This window comes from Triticum dicoccoides, chromosome 5A (genome assembly GCF_002162155.2).
Source record: "Triticum dicoccoides isolate Atlit2015 ecotype Zavitan chromosome 5A, WEW_v2.0, whole genome shotgun sequence".
In the NCBI taxonomy this organism is placed as follows: Eukaryota; Viridiplantae; Streptophyta; class Magnoliopsida; order Poales; family Poaceae; genus Triticum; species Triticum dicoccoides.
In genome coordinates, this window is record NC_041388.1 from 432,242,773 (window position 1) to 432,264,368 (window position 21,596).

At 43.8% G+C, this 21,596-nt stretch overlaps 1 protein-coding gene across 1 annotated transcript; it reads left to right on the forward strand.

The window, feature by feature from the left end:
• The first annotated feature begins 16,798 nt into the window (after positions 1 to 16,798).
• Positions 16,799 to 20,944, forward strand: LOC119302111 (probable mitochondrial adenine nucleotide transporter BTL1). Its single transcript, XM_037579132.1, has 5 exons — positions 16,799 to 17,327; positions 18,393 to 18,487; positions 19,331 to 19,664; positions 19,816 to 20,053; positions 20,227 to 20,944. The coding sequence occupies exons 1-5, from the start codon at positions 17,100 to 17,102 to the stop codon at positions 20,481 to 20,483; spliced, it is 1,152 nt and encodes a 383-aa protein (XP_037435029.1). The 5' UTR covers positions 16,799 to 17,099; the 3' UTR covers positions 20,484 to 20,944.
• Positions 20,945 to 21,596: the final 652 nt, after the last annotated feature.

Sequence of the window (21,596 nt, forward strand, 5' to 3'; positions counted from 1 at the left end):
AAAGGATATTTGCTTCTCCATACTTTCTTGTGTGGATTTTGTTACTCTTGGGTGTTTGAGCACCCTAGACAGTTGAGGTCACCTCGGAGCCACATTCCATTGTGGTGAAGCTCTATGGTTTCGTTGGGAGCCTCCAATTCAGTTGTGGAGAGAGCCCCAACATTGTTTGTAAAGGTCTGTGATACGTCTCCAACGTATCTATAATTTTTGATTGTTCCATGCTATATTATATCCTATTTTGGACATTATTGGGCTTTATTATACACATTTATATTATTTTTGGGACTAACCTATTAACCGGAGGCCCAGCCCAGAATTGCTATTTTTTTTGCCTATTTTAGGGTTTCGCAGAAAAAGAATATCAAACGGAGTCCAAACGGAATGAAACCTTCGGGATCATGATTTTCGGAACGAACATGATCCAGAGGACTTGGACCCTACATCAAGCAACCAACGAGGAAGGCACGAGGTAGGGGCGCGCCTACCCCCCCCCCCCAGGCACGCCCTCCACCCTCGTGGGGCCCATGTTGCTCCGCCGACGTACTCCTTCCTCCTATATATACCTACGTATCCCCAAACCACCAGAGACGGAGCCAAAACCCTAATTCCACCGCCGTAACTTTCTGTATCCACAAGATCCCATCTTGGGGCCTTTTCCGGAGCTCCGCCAGAGGGGGTATCCATCACGGAGGGCTTCTACATCAACACCATAGCCTCTCCGATGAAGTGTGAGTAGTTTACTTCAGACCTACGGGTCCATAGTTATTAGCTAGATGGCTTCTTCTCTCTTTTTGGATCTCAATACAAAGTTCTCCCCCTCTCTTGTGGAGATCTATTCGATGTAATCTTCTTTTGCGGTGTGTTTGTTGAGATCGATGAATTGTGGGTTTATGATAAAGTTTATCTATGAACAATATTTGAATCTTCTCTGAATTCTTTTATGTATGATTGGTTATCTTTGCAAGTCTCTTCGAATTATCAGTTTGGTTTGGCCTACTAGATTGATCTTTCTTGCAATGGGAGAAGTGCTTAGCTTTGGGTTCAATCTTGCGGTGTCCTTTTCCAGTGACAGTAGGGGCAGCAAGGCACGTATTGTATTGTTGCCATCGAGGATAACAAGATGGGGTTTATATCATATTGCATGAGTTTATCCCTCTACATCATCCCATCTTGCTTAAAGCGTTACTCTGTTCTCCTGAACTTAATACTCTAGATGCATGCTGGATAGCGGTCGATGTGTGGAGTAATAGTAGTAGATGCAGGCAGGAGTCGGTCTACTTGTCTCGAACGTGATTCCTATATACATGATCATACCTAGATATTCTCATTACTATGCTCAATTCTGTCAATTGCTCAACAGTAATTTGTTCACCCACGATAATACTTATGCTCTCGAGAAAAGCCTCTAGTGAAACCTATGGCCCCCGGGTCTATTTTCCATCATATTAATCTTTCAATACTTAGTTATTTCCTTTGCTTTTTATTTTACTTGCATCTTTATTTCTCTTTATCATAAAAATACCAAAAATATTATCTTATCATATCTATCATATCTCACTCCCGTAGGTGACGGTGAAGGGATTGACAACCCCTTTATCGCGTTGGTTGCGAGGAGTTTATTTGTTTGTGTAGGTGCGACGGACTCGTGTGTGGTCTCCTACTGGATTGATACCTTGGTTCTCAAAAACTGAGGGAAATACTTACGTTGCTCTACTGCATCACCCTTTCCTCTTCAAGGGAAAACCAACCCAGTGCTCAAGAGGTAGCAAGAAGGATTTCTGGCGCCGTTGCCGGGGAGCGTATGCAAAAGTCAACATACCAAGTACCCATCACAAACCCTTATCTCCCGCATTACATTATTTGCCATTTGCCTCTCATTTTCATCTCCCCCCACTTCACCCTTCCGTTTTATTCGCCTTCTCTTTTCCGCTCACCTTTCTTCCGCTATGTCGGAATCAAAAAGGGTTGGGAGTTCTCTCCCGAGTTTTAGTGCTTTGGACAATCCTTCTATTCTCGCTAAGCTCATAAATAAAGATGCTATGGAAAGACCTACCGGAGTTATCAATGAGAATCTTAATAATTTTGATGAAGATGATTCCGGAATTTTTCGTTATTTACTTGATGAATCTTTGAAAGATGCTTGGGATAGACTATTAAGGATCAGGGCTAGCTATGTGCCTCAATACCAAATTGAAATTTACTTAAAACGCTTTTATGTTGCCCTACCTTCTTCTTTTAAGCATGTACTAGATTCTATATTTGAAGAAGGTTTTCTTGAAGGGGATGCCATAGACACTTATGAAAAGATGAAAACCATATTTTGAGAAAGTTGAATCTACATCTCTTTTGCTCTCTTACCAAAACGAATATATCAAAGAGATGAAGGCTAGCTTAGATACAAATTTCCGTAACATACTTAATATTTCTTCTACCATTAATAGCCATGTGCTTTATCAAAATAGAAAGATTAATTCCATAGATACCAAGTTTTCTCTTTTCTTCCCAAAAACCAAAGATGGCAATACCTAGATCTATCCTTACTTTCATGCCTAGCTAGGGGCGTTAAACGATAGCGCTTGTTGGGAGGCAATCCAATTTTATTTTTATTCCTTGCTTTTTGCTCCTTTTTAGTAATAAATAATTTATCTAGCCTCTGTTTTGGTTGTGTTTTTTTGTGTTTAATTAGTGTTTGTGCCAAGTAGAACCGTTGGGAAGACTTGGGGAAAGTCTTTTTAATCTTGCTGTAAAAAACAGAAACTTTAGCGCTCACGAGAACTGCTGCCATTTTTATTTGGAAAGTGCTATTTAGTTAATTATTTTTGCAGATGATTAATAGATAAATTCCTCACGTCCAGAAATTTATTTTAGAATTTTTGGGGTTCCATATCATGCGTTAGCTACAAATTACTATAGACTGTTCTGTTTTTGACAGATTCTGTTTTTCGTGTGTTGTTTGCCTATTTTGATGAATCTATGGCTAGTAAAATAGTTTATAAACCATATAGAAGTTGGAATACAGTAGGTTTAACACCAATATAAATAAAGAACGAGTTCATTACAGTACCTTGAAGTGGTGTTTTGTTTTCTTTCGCTAACGGAGCTCACGAGATTTTCTACTTTAAGTTTCTGTTGTGAAGTTTTCAAGTTTTGGGTAAAGATTTGATGGATTATGGAACAAGGAGTGGCAAGATAATAAGCTTGGGGATGCCCATGGAACCACAAAGATAATCTACATCTAAAAGCCAAAGCTTGGGGATGCCCCGGAAGGCATCCCCTCTTTCGTCTACTTCTATCGGTAACTTTACTTGGAGCTATATTTTTATTTACCACATGATATGTGTTTTGCTTGGAGCGTCTTGTATTATTTGAGTCTTTATTTGTTAGTTTTCCATAATCATCCTTTCTGCACACACATTTTTGAGAGAGACACTCATGATTCAGAAAGTGTTAGAATATTCTATGTGCTTCACTTATATCTTTTGAGTTATATAGTTTTTGCTCTAGTGCTTCACTTATATCTTTTAGAGCACGTTGGTCGATTTGTTTGTTCTCTCATGCTTCACTTATATTATTTTGGGAGTCCTACAAAACAGCATGGTAATTTGCTTTAATTATGTTAGGCATTCAAGATTAATAATAAAATTTTCTTATGAGTGTGTTGAATACTATGAAAAGTTTGAAACGTGATAATTGTTTTGAGATATGGAGATGGTGATATTAGAGTCGTGCTAGTTGAGTAGTTGTGAATTTGAGAAATGCTTGTGTTGAAGTTTGTGATTCCCGTAGCATGCATGTATGGTGAACTGTTATGTTAAGAAGTCAGAGCATGATGTATTTATTGATTGTCCTCCTTATGAGTGGCGGTCGGGGACGAGCGATGGTCTTTTCCTACCAATCTATCCCCCTAGGAGCATGCGTGTAATACTTTGCTTTGATAACTTGTAGATTTTTGCAATAAGTATATGAGTTCTTTATGACTAATGTTGAGTCCATGGATTATACGCACTCTCACCCTCCCACCATTGCTAGCCTCTCTAATACCGCACATCTTTCGCCGGTATCATAAACCCACCATATACCTTCCTCAGAACAGCCACCATACCTACCTATCATGGCATTTCCATAGCCATTCCGAGATATATTTCCATGCAACTTTCCACTGTTCCGTTTACTATGACACGCTCCATCATTGCCATATTGCTTCGCATGATCATGTAGTTGACATTTTAGTTGTGGCAAAGCCACCGTTCATAATTCTTTCATATAAGTCACTCATGCATCATTGCTATCCCGGTACACCGCTGGAGGCATTCATATAGAGTCATACTTTGCTCTAAGTATAGAGTTGTAATTGTTGAGTTGTAAGTAAATAAAAAAGTGTGATGATCATCATTTTTAGAGCATTGTCCCAAGTGACGAAAGGATGATGGAGACTATGATTCCCCCACAAGTCGGGATGAGACCCCGGACTAAAAAAAAGAGGCCATAAAAAAAGAAAGAGAAAAGGCCCAAATAAAAAAATGAGAGAAAAAGAGAGAAGGGACAATGCTACTATCCTTTTACCACACTTGTGCGTCAAAGTAGCACCATGATCTTCATGATAGAGAGTCTCCTATGTTATCACTTTCATATACTAGTGGGAATTTTTCATTATAGAACTTGGCTTGTATATTCCAATGACGGGCTTCCTCAAAATACCCTAGGTCTTCGTGAGCAAGCAAGTTGGATGCACACCCACTTAGTTTCTTTTTGTTGAGCTTTCATATACTTATATCTCTAGTGCATCCGTTGCATGGCAATCCCTACTCACTCACATTGATATCTATTGATGGGCATCTCCATAGCCCGTTGATACGCCTAGTTGATGTGAGACTATCTACTCCCTTTTTGCCTTCTCCACAACCACCATTCTGTTCCACCTATAGTGCTATGTCCATGGCTTACGCTCATATATTGCGTGAAGATTGAAAAAGTTTGAGAACACCAAAAGTATGAAACAATTGCTTGGCTTGTCATCGGGGTTGTGCATGATTTGAATACTTTGCATGGTGAAGATGGAGCATAGACAGACTATATGATTTTGTAGGGATAACTTTCTTTGGCCGTGTTATTTTGAAGAGACATAATTGCTTAGTTAGTATGCTTAAAGTATTATTATTTCTATGTCAATATTAAACTTTTGTATTGAATCTTTCAGATCCGAATATTCATACCACAACCACAATTAAGAGAATTATATTGAAAATTATGCCAAGTAGCATTCCACATCAAAAATTCTGTTTTTATCATTTACCTACTCGAGGACGAGCAGGAATTAAGCTTGGGGATGCTTGATACGTCTCCAACGTATTTATAATTTTTTATTGTTCCATGCTATACTATATCCTGTTTTGGACATTATTGGGCTTTATTATACACTTTTATATTGTTTTTTGGGACTAACCTATTAACCGGAGGCCCAGCCCAGAATTGCTGTTTTTTGCCTATTTTAGGGTTTCGCAGAAAAAGAATATCAAACTGAGTCCAAACAGAATGAAACCTTCGGGAACGTAATTTTTGGAACGAACATGATCCAGAGGACTTGGACCCTACGTCAAGCAACCAACGAGGAAGGCACGAGGTAGGGGGCGCGCCTACCCCCCCTCCCCCGGCGCGCCCTCCACCCTTGTGGGGCCCACGTTGCTCCACCGATGTACTCCTTCCTCCTATATATACCTATGTATCCCCAAACTACCAGAGACGGAGCCAAAACCCTAATTCCACCGCTGTAACTTTCTGTATCCACGAGATCCCATCTTGGGGCCTTTTCTGGAGCTCCACCGGAGGGGGTATCGATCACGGAGGGCTTCTACATCAACACCATAGCCTCTCCGATGAAGTGTGAGTAGTTTACTTCAGACCTACGGGTCCATAGTTATTAGCTAGATGGCTTCTTCTCTCTTTTTGGATCTCAATACAAAGTTCTCCCTCTCTCTTGTGGAGATCTATTCGATGTAATCTTCTTTTGCAGTGTGTTTGTTGAGATCGATGAATTGTGGGTTTATGATCAAGTTTATCTATGAACAATATTTGAATCTTCTCTGAATTATTTTATGTATGATTGGTTATCTTTGCAAGTCTCTTCGAATTATCAGTTTGGTTTGGCCTACTAGATTGATCTTTCTTGCAATGGGAGAAGTGCTTAGCTTTGGGTTCAATCTTGCGGTGTCCTTTTCCAGTGACAGTAGGGGCAGCAAGGCACGTATTGTATTGTTGCCATCGAGGATAACAAGATGGGGTTTATATCATATTGCATGAGTTTATCCCTCTACATCATCCCATCTTTCTTAAAGCGTTACTCTGTTCTCCTGAACTTAATACTCTAGATGCATGCTGGATAGCGGTCGATGTGTGGAGTAATAGTAGTAGATGCAGGCAGGAGTCGGTCTACTTGTCTCGGACATGATGCCTATATACATGATCATACCTAGATATTCTCATAACTATGCTGAATTCTGTCAATTGCTCGACAGTAATTTGTTCACCCACCGTAATACTTATGCTCTCGAGAGAAGCCTCTAGTGAAACCTATGGCCACCGGGTCTATTTTCTATCATATTAATCTTTAAATACTTAGTTATTTTCTTTGTTATTTATTTTACTTGCATCTTTATTTCTCTTTATCATAAAAATACCAAAAATATTATCTTATCATATCTACCAGATTTCACTCTTGTAGGTGACAGTGAAGGGATTGACAACCCCTTTATCGCGTTGGTTGCGAGGAGTTTATTTGTTTGTGTAGGTGCGAGGGACTCGTGTGTGGTCTCCTACTAGATTGATACCTTGGTTCTCAAAAACTGAGGGAAATACTTACGCTGCTCTACTGCATCACCCTTTCCTCTTCAAGGGAAAACCAACGCAGTGCTCAAGAGGTAGCAGTCCGGTTGCCGCCTTCAAGGGCACCAATAGTGGAATCATGGCATCTCGCATTGTGTGAGGGCATGAGGATAATACGGTGGCCCTAGTGGCTTCTTGGGGAGCATTGTGCCTCCACACTGCTCCAACGGAGACGTACTTCCCCTCAAAAGGAAGGAACTTCGGTAACACATCCTTGTCTTCGCCGGCTCCACTCTTGGTTATCTCGTACCTTTACTCGTGTAAGATTATTTGTGTTATATCCCTTGCTTGCTTGTGTGCTTATTGTGTTTGCATCATATATGTTGCTCACCTAGTTGCATATCTAGACAACCTGCTTTGATGTAAAGTTTAAATTCGTAAAGAAAAGCTAAAAATTGTTAGTTGCCTATTCACCCCCCACCTCTAGTCAAATTTATCGATCCTTTCAATTGGTATTAGAGCCTCATCTGTTTATTGAGGACTTTGCTATCCAAAGAGTATGGTTGACACCGTAGACGGTGCGGAGGAGCACCCCGGTGTGAATCCAATCTCGTCTATGGCCGATGGGGGAACCGCGGTCTCTCGTGAGGAATTCAATGTGGCTTTGGACACATTGAAAACCTCCATGACGACCGAGGTTGAAAGCATGTTTAACAAATTCTTAGAAGGGCTTAAATTATCCACCACACCGATGAAAGTGGGTGATCCCACTAACAAGGTGACAGATGCTAACTCCGACAAGGGGGAAGCTACTAGTGAAAAGGCTCCTTCTTCTAGTGGTAAAATTGGCAACAGCATCTTTGCCCATGTGGAACCTCCGCTTACTTATGGTGGACCGATTCTTTCCACTCATTTGAATCATGCCGGTCCTCCCCCTAAGATTGTGAAAAATGAGGACTTTAATTCTTGGGTTTATCACCTTAAGCGTCATTTAAACCATGTTGAAAGATCGTGGATGTCACCTAGAGGGGGTGAATAGGCGCTTTAAAATAATTACGGTTTAGGCTTGAACAAATGCGGAATAAACCTAGCGGTTAATTTGTCAAGCACAAAACCGAGGTGATAGCAAAATATATGACCAGAAACTACTAGGTGATAGCAAGATATATGACCAGAAACAAAATGGCTATCACAAAGAAAAGTGCATAAGTAAAGGGCTCGGGTAAGAGATAACCGAGGCACGCGGAGACGATGATGTATCCCGAAGTTCACACCCTTGCGGATGCTAATCTCCGTTTGGAGCGGTGTGGAGGCACAATGCTCCCCAAGAAGCCACTAGGGCCACCGTAATCTCCTCACGCCCTCGCACAATGCAAGATGCCATGATTCCACTAAGGGACCCTTGAGGGCGGTCACCGAACACATACAAATGGCAACCCTTGGGGGCGGTCACCGAACCCGTACACTTTGGCAACCCTTGGGGGCGGTCACCAGTACCCGTCAAATTGCTCGGGGCGATCTCCACAACCTAATTAGAGACCCCGACGCTTGCCCGGAGCTTTACACCACAATGATTGAGCTCCGAACACCAGCAACCATCTAGGGCACCCAAGCACCCAAGAGGAACAAGCTCAAGGGTACCAAGCACCCAAGAGTAATAAGCTTCTCAACTTGTAACTTCCACGTATCACCATGGAGAACTCAAACCGATGCAACAAATGCAATGGCAAGGGCACACGGAATGCCACTCAAGCTCTCTTGCCCGATCTCTCTCCCTAGCCACTCAAACTTGTTGATTTGCTAGGGATTGAAGGAGGAGACCTAGATCCACACTTCCACCAAAGGATATTTTCTTCCCCATACTTTCTTGTGTGGATTTTGTTACTCTTGGGTGTTTGAGCACCCTAGACGGTTGAGGTCACCTCAGAGCCACATTCCATTGTGGTGAAGCTCCATGGTTTCGTTGGGAGCCTCCAATTCAGTTGTGGAGAGAGCCCCAACCTTGTTTGTAAAGGTCGGGTTGCCGCCTTCAAGGGCACCAATAGTGGAATCACTGCATCTCGCATTGTGTGAGGCCTTGAGGAGAATACGGTGGCCCTAGTGGCTTCTTGGGGAGCATTGTGCCTCCACACCGCTCCAACGGAGACGTACTTCCCTTCAAAAGGAAGGAACTTCAGTAACACATCCTTGTCTTCGCCGGCTCCACTCTTGGTTATCTCGTACCTTTACTCGTGCAAGCTTATTTGTGTTATATCCCTTGCTTGCTTGTGTGCTTATTGTGTTTGCATCATATAGGTTGCTCACCTAGTTGCATATCTAGACAACCTACTTTGATGCAAAGTTTAAATTGGTAAAGAAAGGCTAAAAATTGTTAGTTGCCTATTCACCCCCCCTCTAGTCAACTTTATCGATCCTTTCAAGGGTGCTCTCTAGTAAACTCGTGAAAGGTCTTGGAGTATGACGCATAAACTCCACCCACGGGGAAGACCCACGATAGCCTAGTATCGGTCAAGGCTTTGTGTGAAGTTGGATTAGCCAAAAACTTGCAGTTCAAGGCCCAGTCCACTATTCAAGTTGCTTACTAGTATAGCATAGAGTTCTAGGTGGAAGTTCAACTTAACAATCTCCACTGCAGTACCGGTATATAAAACCGTGTTTTGGAACCAAAGGCAAATTATGTGTGCCTCTGAGATCTGGTGGGGATTGCTTAGTCTATTTTGGGACGGCCCAATAGCAATTTCAAAAATTCATAATAAATCCTAGAGGCCCACTTGGCCCATTCGTGTAAGGCAAGGGGTGCTACTAAAGTTTAGTCCCGTATTGCTAGTTTGGTGGGAGTTGGACCTCCTTATAAGGGAGGTTGTTTTCTGATACGTCTCCAATGTATCTATAATTTATGAAGTATTCATGCTATTATATTATTTGTTTTGGATGTTTATGGGCTTTTCTAAACACTTTTATATTATTTTCGGGACTAACCTATTAACCGGAGGCCCAGCCCAAATTGTTGTTTTTTTGCCTATTTCAGTGTTTCGAAGAAAAGGAATATCAAACGGAGTCCAAACGGAATGAAACCTTTGGGAGAGTTATTTTTGGCATGAAAGCAATCCAGGAGACTTGGAGTAGACGTCAGGGAAGCTTTGAGGAAGCCACGAGGCAGGGAGGCGCGCCCTACCCCCTGGGCGCGCCCCCCACCCTCGTGGGCCCCTCGTGGCTCCCCTGACCGACTTCTTTCGCCTATATATGTCCATATACCATAAAAACATCGGGGAGCAGAATAGATCGGGAGTTCCGCCGCCAGAAGCCTCCGTAGCCACTGAAAACCAATCTAGACCTGTTCTGGCACCCTGCCGGAGGGGGGAATCTCTCTCCGGTGGCCATCTTCATCATCCCGGCGCTCTCCATGACGAGTAGGGCGTAGTTCACCCTCGGGGCTGAGGGTATGTACCAGTAGCTATGTGTTTGATCTCTCTCTCTCTCTCGTGTTCTTGATTCGTCACGATCTTGATGTATCGCGAGCTTTGCTATTATAGTTGGATCTTATGATGTTTCTCCACCCTCTACTCTCTTGTAATGGATTGAGTTTTCCTTTTGAAGTTATCTTATCGGATTGAGTCTTTAAGGATTTGAGAACACTTGATGTATGTCTGCACGTGCTTATCTGTGGTGACAATGGGATATCATGTGATCCACTTGATGTATGTGTTGGTGATCAACTTGCGAGTTTCGTTACCTCGTGAACTTATGCATAGGGGTTGGCACACGTTTTCGTCTTGACTCTTCGTTAGAAACTTTGGGGCACTCTTTGAAGTACTTTATGTTGGTTGAATAGATGAATCTAAGATTGTGTGATGCATATCGTATAATCATACCCACGGATACTTGAGGTGACATTGGAGTATCTAGGTGACATTAGGGTTTTGGTTGATTTGTGTCTTAAGGTGTTATTCTAGTACAAACTCTATGATAGATCGATCTGAAAGAATAACTTTGAGGTGGTTTCATACCCTACAATAATCTCTTCGTTTGTTCTCCGCTATTAGTGGCATTGGAGTGACTCTTTGTTGCATGTTGAGGGATAGTTATATGATCCAATTATGTTATTATTCTTGAGAGAACTTGCACTAGTGAAAGTATGAACCCTAGGCCTTGTTTCCTAGCATTGCAATACCGTTTACGCTCATTTTTAACGCTTTCTACCTTGCTGTTTTTATATTTTCAGATTACAAAAACCTTCATCTACCATCCATATTGCACTTGTATCACCATCTCTTCGCCAAACTAGTGCACCTATACAATTTACCATTGTATTGGGTGTGTTGGGGGCACAAGAGACTCTTTGTTATTTGGTTGCACGGTTGTTTGAGAGAGACCATCTTCATCCTACGCCTCCCATGGATTGATAAACCTTAGGTCATCCACTTGAGGGAAATTTGCTACTGTCCTACAAACCTCTGCACTTGGAGGCCCAACAACGTCTACAAGAAGAAGGTTGTGTAGTGGACATCATTTTCCCACATGTATGAGCATGAGAACAAGAGGGACGACCCAATAGCAATTTCAAAAATTCATAATAAATCCTAGAGGCCCACTTGGCCCATTCGTGTAAGGCAAGGGCTACTACTTAAGTTTAGTCCCATATTGCTAGTTTGGTGGGAGTTGGACCTCCTTATAAGGGAGGTTGTTTTCTGATACGTCTCCAACGTATCTATAATTTATGAAGTATTCATGCTATTATATTATTTGTTTTGGATGTTTATGGGCTTTGCTAAACACTTTTATATTATTTTCGGGACTAACCTATTAACCGGAGGCCCAGCCCAAATTGTTGTTTTTTTGCCTATTTCAGTGTTTCGAAGAAAAGGAATATCAAACGGAGTCCAAACGGAATGAAACCTTCGGGAGAGTTATTTTTGGAATGGAAGCAATCCAAGAGACTTGGAGTAGACGTCAGGGAAGCTTCAAGGAAGCCACGAGGCAGGGAGGTGCGCCCCCCACCCTCGTGGGCCCCTCGTGGCTCCCCTGACCGACTTCTTTCGCCTATATATGTCCATATACCCTAAAAACATCGGGGAGCAGAATAGATCGGGAGTTCCGCCGCCAGAAGCCTTCGTAGACACCGAAAACCAATCTAGACCCATTCCGGCACCCTGCCGGAGGGGGGAATCCCTCTCCGGTGGCCATCTTCATCATCCTGGCGCTCTCCATGACGAGGAGGGAGTAGTTCACCCTCGGGGCTGAGGGTATGTACCAGTAGCTATGTGTTTGATCTCTCTCTCTCTCTCTCTCTCTCTCTCTCTCGTGTTCTTGATTCGACACGATCTTCATGTATCGTGAGCTTTGCTATTATAGTTGGATCTTATGATGTTTCTCCCCCCTCTACTCTCTTGTAATGGATTGAGTTTTCCCTTTGAAGTTATCTTATCGGATTGAGTCTTTAAGGATTTGAGAACACTTGATGTATGTCTTGCATGTGCTTATCTGTGGTGATAATGGGATATCACGTGATCCACTTGATGTATGTGTTGGTGATCAACTTGCGAGTTCCGTTACCTCGTGAACTTATGCATAGGGGTTGGCACACGTTTTCGTCTTGACTCTTCGGTAGAAACTTTGGGGCACTCTTTGAAGTACTTTTGTGTTGGTTGAATAGATGAATCTGAGATTGTGTGATGCATATCGTATAATCATACCCACGGATACTTGAGGTGACATTGGAGTATCTAGGTGACATTAGGGTTTTGGTTGATTTGTGTCTTAGGGTTTTGGCGAGGACATGTGATGTGATGAGGTGTTGCAGCTACCCTCTCTCTCTCTCTCTCTCGGATCACTGGTGTGTCTGCAACAAGCGGCACAGGTCTTACGAACGATAGAGCTCTGGGCGCCATGGTAGGAGGCAACACTAGAGTGGCATGCACAGTGGTTCATGTGCGAGACTAACCAATACGGCATGGCTCGATAGGATGGCCAACTTGCTTGTGCGTGGATGATGGCAAGGTGACGCGACTGTGGCTATGGAATGAGCGTCCTCGTGCCAATTTGCATGATTGCCTAATGGAGGCGGCAGCTCTACACGAGATTCGGTGACATGTGATGGTGGAGCGTCGATGACCTGGTCGAGTGTGAGGCCAAGGATCAGGCAGCGCGAGCACCTGGTACACCTCAGCGACATTCACTACGGAGTTGAATGCAATGATTGACACACTAGAGAAGTAGAGAAGCAACACCATCAATAGCCGACTGGACAGTTGAAAGGGAACCATCGGAGCAACATCCACCCCTTAAACTACGACCAATCACATGTAAGGAGTGGCGACCTAGGCGGCGATCCGGCGAACAGCCAACATGCGCACTAAGACCCACCATAGACCCAACAAGAGAGGCAAAACTGTGCCCAATTCAGAAGAGGAAACCACTGTTTATACACAAACGCACAACCCAAAATGCTCCTTGAAAGCTGCGACCGCCGTACAAAAGGTACTCTCTAGAAAAATCCAGTCTACTCTAGAACCAACCGCTTAAACGGTTGTCACCTAAGGACCGCCCAGTTACTATGCGGTAGACACAAAGAACTTCGACACCCATCAACCAACCACAGTGCACCGACTTGGATGAAAAGAATAAAGGAAAAAATAGCAAACATGTGACGCACGTCAACAGAAAGTCAGCAGCGGAAGAAATGGCAACGGCCACACATGAAACACACCTCTACCCACCCCCATAATACACGTGTCAATACCAAGAATTCTCCAACATGTTGAAAAAAATCTCAAAAAAGGGGGAAAATGGATTTCCCTCGGGTACATGGTCTTACTTATTTCAATGGAGATAGTAATGGTAGCTAGCATGTTAGAAATCTAAACTTGATGATGAGGACGATCTCCTTGGCTTGGTGAAGCTTGTGGAAAGCTAAGACTTGTGTTGACATGTTGAAGGATATCACAAACTACAAGGGGTACAATGCAACTGCAACCAATGCTTGGACTTCTCTATGGATAGAGTTCGTTGACTTAAATTCTTGATGCATGCAAGTATTTTGCCCCAAGTCTCCTCCTAGCACGACAGATGTGGGTATCTATAAGACATCAGAATGTCATAGACAGATGCAACCACCATATACAATATGGGTTAAAAACATTCCCTCCTTCCTTATTTACGTGGCACATGAGTATTTCAAGGACCAACTCTGATCATTAATTTAACCAAAAAAGGTGATTACATGTCACAAAAATTATATCATTCAATTCATATGTGTTGCTACAGACTGTAAGAAAGGCGAGGAGTTAAGTGACAGGCTCAGGATATCATCAAAAGACATTAGTGTCATGTGGACTTTGTGAAATTCACGATTAAAAAGAGCAAAAATACAACAAAGGTCATGTGGCAAACGTTGGAGAATCTTAAGATACCATGGTAGGTTATTTGTAGGACACAACATTTCAAATGTAGAAACATAGGAGAGTGAACATTAGTATGTTGACTGCACATGATCGTGGACGGGAAAGAGGACAATGACTATAATCACTGTCGAATTACAAACTGGTCACTCTCTTATTTTGTGATATAACATGATTTTGTGTTGGAGCCGTATTTCTGCATTTGTTATTTGTGCCTTTTGTAAGTGTTGGTATCACTCTCACATGAAAGTAGTACTTAATGTGTTTATTTGTGTTAGTCCCACATGTGAGTAAAGGTACATTTGTTTATTTATATCTTTTGGAAGTTTTTTAAATCCTTTTTGAAAGGTTGCTAGTCTCACATGTGTGTGGGTAAAAGTGCATTTGTTTATTTTTAAGCTTGTTGGTCTCACATGTGGACTCACCACCAACTCCAAACATTATAAGTAGGAAAGATCATAGGGTAAGAAGCGGCTACATATCTCACTTATAAGCATCACAATAAGACATTGTGTATATAGCATTTTTTAGAAATGCAAGTGTGATGACATATCTTTTTCACAATGCCTCTGGATGTCAACTTAAATAGATAATACACTTTATAATGACACACTTCAACTGAATGTAATTATAACTCACAATCAAAATATGAGAGAAACTCTATATGATGAATGCCTTCGATAGTGTACCAGTATGTGCAATGGTCCGACGTAGCATAGAAAAACCGCCAGGCAAAAACCCGTACCTTAGGGGGAGCAGGGCGCATCCATATAGTATTTCAGATGACACGACGACCATCCGGTCCCCTTCTCGATGCGCTCGCCGATGGACGCTCGCGCCCGTCCATGGTGAAGTGGTGAGCCGATCGAAAGGAGAACACGCTGGGTTCACATGTAAACTAAAGGGTTACAAAACACACATAAAAGCTATAGGGATAGTTGTTTGGATGGAAACACAGGAAAAAAACACCGGGCAGACGCCTCGACCCTACGCTATTGAGTCTATAAAAGAGGCCCGAATATATGTTCAAATTCTTATGAGATAAAAGAGTAGGAATTCAAATGCCACTATTCCTTTGATTCAAAGGGAAGCTCCAGTATGCGAGCGGCGACAACTACGCTTCTGTGACTTGTTCTGGCGGCTGCGGCGATGGTCGTTTGGTGACACAAGATCTCAATACAATTTGTATTATATTTGGCATATTTTGTACTTCTGGTGAACCTTGATCGTTGCTCGGACGAGGAACGCCTACCTATGATCATGTCTCTCCGACGAGACTGGCATGTACGAGACGAGGTGTATCATGAGAAGCCTACGCCCCCTATAGCAGCATCAAGTAGATTCTTATCCAGCTACATCCACACATTACTCAACATCAAGCAGCTCCCTAATGCAGGGGAGACAATAGTCGACTACATCAGGTATCGAACTAGGAACAACCCACATAAAATGTTGTCGGGCGGTAGCAGTACCAAAGAGCGTTGGATTAAATCCCCCTTGGGATGGGTAAAGCTTAACATAGATGGCTCTTGGCAAGAGGAGGGCACAAGAGGTGTCGGCATGATCCTGCGGGATCACACAGGCGCAACTATCTTTGCTTCGTGCAGATCCATTCAGAGATGCACTAATGCTTTGGAAGCTGGAGTAGCAGCTTTGCTAGAAGGTTTAAACCTGGCGCTTGCTCATAGTCCGAACAAACTCATAGTGGAAACAGATTGCTCTAGATTGCCAGTAGCGGCCCTGGTAGGAGATGCCAGACAACTTTTACTCAGTCGTTAGCATGATTTTAGTTTGGTTAACCGTGAGCAAAATAAAGTTCCTCATATCCTAGCCTAGTTATTACAACGCTCTTCGCCTAAAACTGCGGTTTGGTTGCATTGTGTGCCCGATGAGATTGACCTTTTGTGTCGGTAGGATTGTAAGGCCAACTCCACCGTGTGATCCATTTCTACCCCAAATGATCTGTTTGTGTCCGTTTGAGGTAAAACGGACAAATCAAACGATCCAACGCATGAGAGCATACGGACGTTTTGTCCGGCCCATGTCCGCTTTTACCCCATTTCCAGACCAAAGTTGCTCTAGGTTTGGGGCCAAAGCGGACAGAAAGCGGACGCCTTTGCGTCCTCGTCGTCCGCCTGTGTCCGTCTCGACCCCACATGTCACTCTCTCCTTTTCTGTACCTGGCCCACCATGTGCACCCACGACCACAACGTATGGGGTGAAAATGGGGTAGTAGCACTGCGAGCAGCGAGTTTGTGCGGCCTCTGTCCGCCGTTTGTTCTCCTTATTTCTACCCCATACGGACAAAATCCGGATAAAATGGGTATAGATTTAGGGTCGTGCGGTGGAGTTGGCCTAATGGCTCTGCTTGATTGATGAAAGTTTCCCTTTTGAAAAAAAACCTTTGAGTAATTTTCAGAACAAAAAAGGCAATCCTTAGAATTTTTCCCTAAAAAAAGGCAGTCCTTAGATTATTTCTCCCAAGAAACCTATATACACAGTTTGATTTATTTTTTGAGAAAATATATAGGAGTATACAGTTTAAAGAGGGCCTGGGTTCCTCCAGCAGTCCTCTCCTTTTTGGCGGCCCAGCAAGCAAACCAATGGCCATCCCCAAACCCTACGTCCCTATCGCTGGAGCCCGATTCCCTCCTGCCTGCCTGCCTCCTAGCCGCCACTTTCTGCTCGGTGCCGACGAAGACCCCGAAGACACAACCGAGAACGAAAACTGACGCGGGGCGCGCGCCCCCATATTTCAGACACCGCGCCGCGCCCCCGGGCCCCGCGAGCGCCGAGCGGACACCTTTTTGCGGCCGCCCCCCTCCCCTCCGGGATATTATCGACCTCCCACCCCCCCTCGCTTCCGGACGCGCCGCCATCGCCATGGGCTTCCAGGACGCGCCCAGCGGGAGCGGCGGCGCCGGGAACCTGTCCCTCGCCAGCGTCGGCTTCGCCGGCGCCGGGGTCGGGGTGGGGGTCGGGGCCAAGGGGGCCGCCTCCAGCGGCGGCGGATACAAGGAGCTCCTCGTCATGGCGCTGCCCAAGGACGACGGCCTCGACGCCGCCAAGGTCATCGGCGCCGGGCTGCCGGACGTCGGGGAGGCCTTCAGGGTAAGCATGCCCCTCCCATCCGAGAGTCTATTAGGCTGCCGCTGCTGTTCGTAGCCTGCTGGATGTTCCCATCTGCTTAAACGGGCGGATGGCGAATGGTTCCCCCCCACTGGACGGATGCGCTCGCTTGCTTCGGTTTAGTTAGGGCCGTAGACGCAGCGATACCAAATCTTGTTTGAATTCTGACCTGTTTGGCGCAGAGCGGAGCGCATGAACTGTGCGAAAATATCTGCTGAGGATATTTTACAGGGGGATATTCTGCCCTGACGTCCAAAGTAGCTGCTGAATCTGCTTCTCCGTTTAATACAATTTGCAGATTCGTTTCAGAGTTGTTTGTTTCCTATCCCACCAGTGCACCCAGGAAACATGTCTAATCTCAGTATTTGTCATTATTCATCTTTTCGTTTGACTCGTGCATGAACAAAACCTTTTTTTAGCTTACTTTTCTTTGCGCCTTTTCGTTCCTTTTCTGTGGATGCGTGTTACTATTGTTAGGACCATGCTTATTAGACCAATCAATGCGCATGAATCCTGTCGGCTGTCGTCCGAATGGAGTAAGTATCAATACAAATTACTGCATGACTTTTGGTACTAATTTGTAGGCCCGGGATAGGCTACAATTGGGAAATAATATTCAGAACTTAAAAGCTGAGACCATTTGCCCCTTCTTACACCTTTTGCTGTGGAGAATGAGAATCTGCAAGAGGAAAGAATGAGCTAGGTTCAAAAGGCGGAAGAGAATATGAAAGCCTCGCGCACTATCATTTCAAATTGCCATTTTATTTTAACACTAGAATGAGTCAACTAGTTTTATACGCTTAGGTAACTTGAGAAAAGATTTTTGGTTGTGTTAGGAATATTCTCTGGGTTTGAACAAAGGCAAACATATGGAACAACATTTACCCTTCGGCACTTGTAATTTTCCGTGGTATAAATTTATGTATCTGGAGGTGTGCACATGTAATATTTGCAATTAGTTGTTCCAACTACCAAACTGAAATGTGTAACTGGACATGGATTTGTGAGTGATTGTCTTGACATGTTCTTTTTTCCAATCCACTGCAGACATTTTTTAGAAGTAGAGAGATTAGAGAATTTGCCAGTGGGGCGTTAGCTGGTGCTATGTCCAAAGCTGTTCTTGCTCCCCTTGAGACTATCAGGTAACCATCTTACCGTCTTTACTCGCGCAGTTTCATTTATTTACTCATCATGAAGTCTGGTACTCCGGTGTGATTTTTACACCTAACGTGCTGATCCTTGATGGTGTAAGCTTGGTTTTTAGCTTACTTTCTGATCTGGGGCTGATGCACACACTTGGGAGTTCAGATGTGATGCCAGAAATCAGTGCTCCAGCTAACTGGCCTTAGCATGATATTTCTTTTACACTCGTGTGTTCTCTTTCTTTTCAAGTTCTTCACTAAAGAACTTGGGTCTCGTGAACTATAGTTGATCCAGTAACCAGTTTGAGAAAGTTGACTGGAAACTGAGTACTAAATCTCTAAACTCAAAACAACCTTTGCAGACAAGTTAAGTTCCAGGACACCGTCTTACTGATATGCTACAAAACTACAAGGCTGCTGAGTTGGCTATTGGACTTCAAACTTATGTTTTTCTACACAATTTCTCACTGTATTACTCTAACTCTCAGCCTCCATTTAATCTAAAAGTGTAGACCTTCTACTTGCAAGAACATAATAATCACATTCTCATGTATAAACATGTTACTTTATGCAGTGCATATCCAAATTAGTCTCTAAATGTTATAGATGCGGTATTCTTGGTAGTATCCTATGCCTGCCTTTCTGAGATATTTGTGAAAATTTATTTCAGCTGAGTTTTTGGGTGTTGAAAGTTGAGAGTTGAAATATGAGTATGACATTATATGCTGAAGTTGAATGCTAATTTGCTCACATATCTTAATGGAGTTCTATAGTCATATAATGTTATGTATAGATCAAAATGAAGGAATGGTCGCATAATATCATGGTATTCATTTATTTCAGGACAAGAATGGTTGTAGGCGTAGGATCCAGACATATCGCTGGCAGTTTTGTGGAGATCATGGAACATAATGGGTGGAGAGGGCTTTGGGTGGGCAATACAATCAACATGATCCGCATTATTCCCACTCAAGCAATTGAGCTTGGAACATTTGAGTATGTCAAAAGGGGCATGAAGTCAGCACAAGAGAAATGGAAAGAGGATGGATGCCCAAAGATACAGCTTGGTAATATGAAAATCGATATTCCACTCCACTTGTTATCTCCAGTTGCTATTGCTGGTGCGGCTGCTGGAATTGCTGGTACATTGATGTGCCATCCTCTTGAAGTAATTAAGGTAATTGCTGAACTGATTCAATGTTGAAGCGAAAACTTAAAACTATTTTTCCAGCCATATATTCAGTTGTTCCATCACATTCTACTTATGTCATATTCAGTTGTTCCATCACACTCTACTTGTGTATCATATTGTTTATGTTCTATGGCAGGATCGCCTGACAGTGGATCGAGTGACTTATCCTAGCATTAGCATTGCCTTCAGCAAGATATATCGAACTGAAGGTATCAGAGGTCTCTATTCTGGCCTCTGCCCGACACTAATTGGCATGCTTCCTTACAGCACATGCTACTACTTTATGTACGACACAATCAAGACCTCATACTGCCGCCTACATAAGAAGAAATCCTTGAGCCGTCCTGAGCTACTAATTATCGGAGCTCTGACAGGTAAAGGATTCAGCACTGCCTGCAACTAGCTTCATTCGGTTACCAATTGAAATATCTTAAAATTCACTATGAATCTACATAAGAAGCGGAATTTCAGTTGCTGCCCAAACAACTACTTGGAACTCGAGGGTAGTAAACAGGCATCACATTTTCCTCGTCGTTTCTGCATGCAGGTCTGACGGCGAGCACGATCAGCTTCCCCCTGGAGGTGGCGAGGAAGCGGCTCATGGTAGGCGCCCTGCAGGGGAAGTGCCCGCCCAACATGGTGGCGGCCCTGTCAGAAGTGATCCGGGAGGAGGGCCTCCTGGGGATCTACCGCGGGTGGGGGGCGAGCTGCCTCAAGGTGATGCCGAATTCGGGCATCACCTGGATGTTCTACGAGGCGTGGAAGGACATCCTCCTGGCCGAGAAGGACAAGCACCTCGACTAGCCGACGACGACGAAACAGCCATTAGGCGACTGGGCCGAGGATGATGAGTTACTGAACAAACAGACAGTGCTAGGCGTTGCTGTGGTGGAATAATGTTGTGTGGGGGTTCTGATCCTTTCCCAGTTTTCGAATCCCCCACCTCTGCCTGTGCCGAACGGTTAGATTAGGAGGGACGCGCCGGTGCGATTGCTGTCTGGCCGATGATGAGTGGAAGCATTTGTGTTTGCTGCTCCTTCGCTAATTTGGGATGCATGGTTGCGCATGGTACTATTCGTCAACCACTTTCAGGATGGTTGATTACAGATTGAAAACGAGGGCATGTTTCTGTGTGCTCCATTTCTCCATCATCCTCGTCAGTATTCTGCCTTGTATTCTGGCGTGAGCCGTCAGTATTCTACTCCTTGTATTCTTTTGTCAGCCGGCAGCGTAAGGCCCCTCCTAATGCGTAGGTGCTTAGATCAGATTGTGGTGCTTATTGCATAATAAAAATGATTCAACGACTCTGCATAGGCGCTTATCTTCTTGTTTAATTTAATTAGTTGTCTAACTGTAAATTGTGTTTTCCTGTAGGAGTTCACTGCAAGTACAAAGCATCTTAGTCATAATAAAAATTATACCAAAATTTGAGACCCCAAAAGGACCACTATTGTGACCAAAAATGTGCCGTTGTCGTCGCTCCCATACCAGAGCCGGCTTAGCTTGTCAATGGCAGTCGTCGCCATTGAACCCTTCATAGATCTAAGATCTCATCACATGCGAGAAACCCTAACCTCATCCTCCCAAGGAGATGGCAAAATCTACGCGTCGACTATGTCCAAACAGACGAACTCAAGAAGGATCGGAGCCCAGAAGACAAACTCAAAGAAGCGTCGTCATCCACAGCGCCGCACCTGCGAGGACTAAAAAACCCTAACCTAATATGCTAACCGAAGCAAAGGAGGCACCAGAACCCCCCTCCTTGCCACCAGCAACAGAGGCACTGGAGTGAAGGCATTGGGATCCTCCTCCCTGTCACCAGCCACCGAAGCGGTAGGCACACCAGAACCCCCCTCCTTGCCACCAGCCACAGAGGCACTGGAGTGAAGGCATTGGGATCCTCCTCCTTGTCACCAG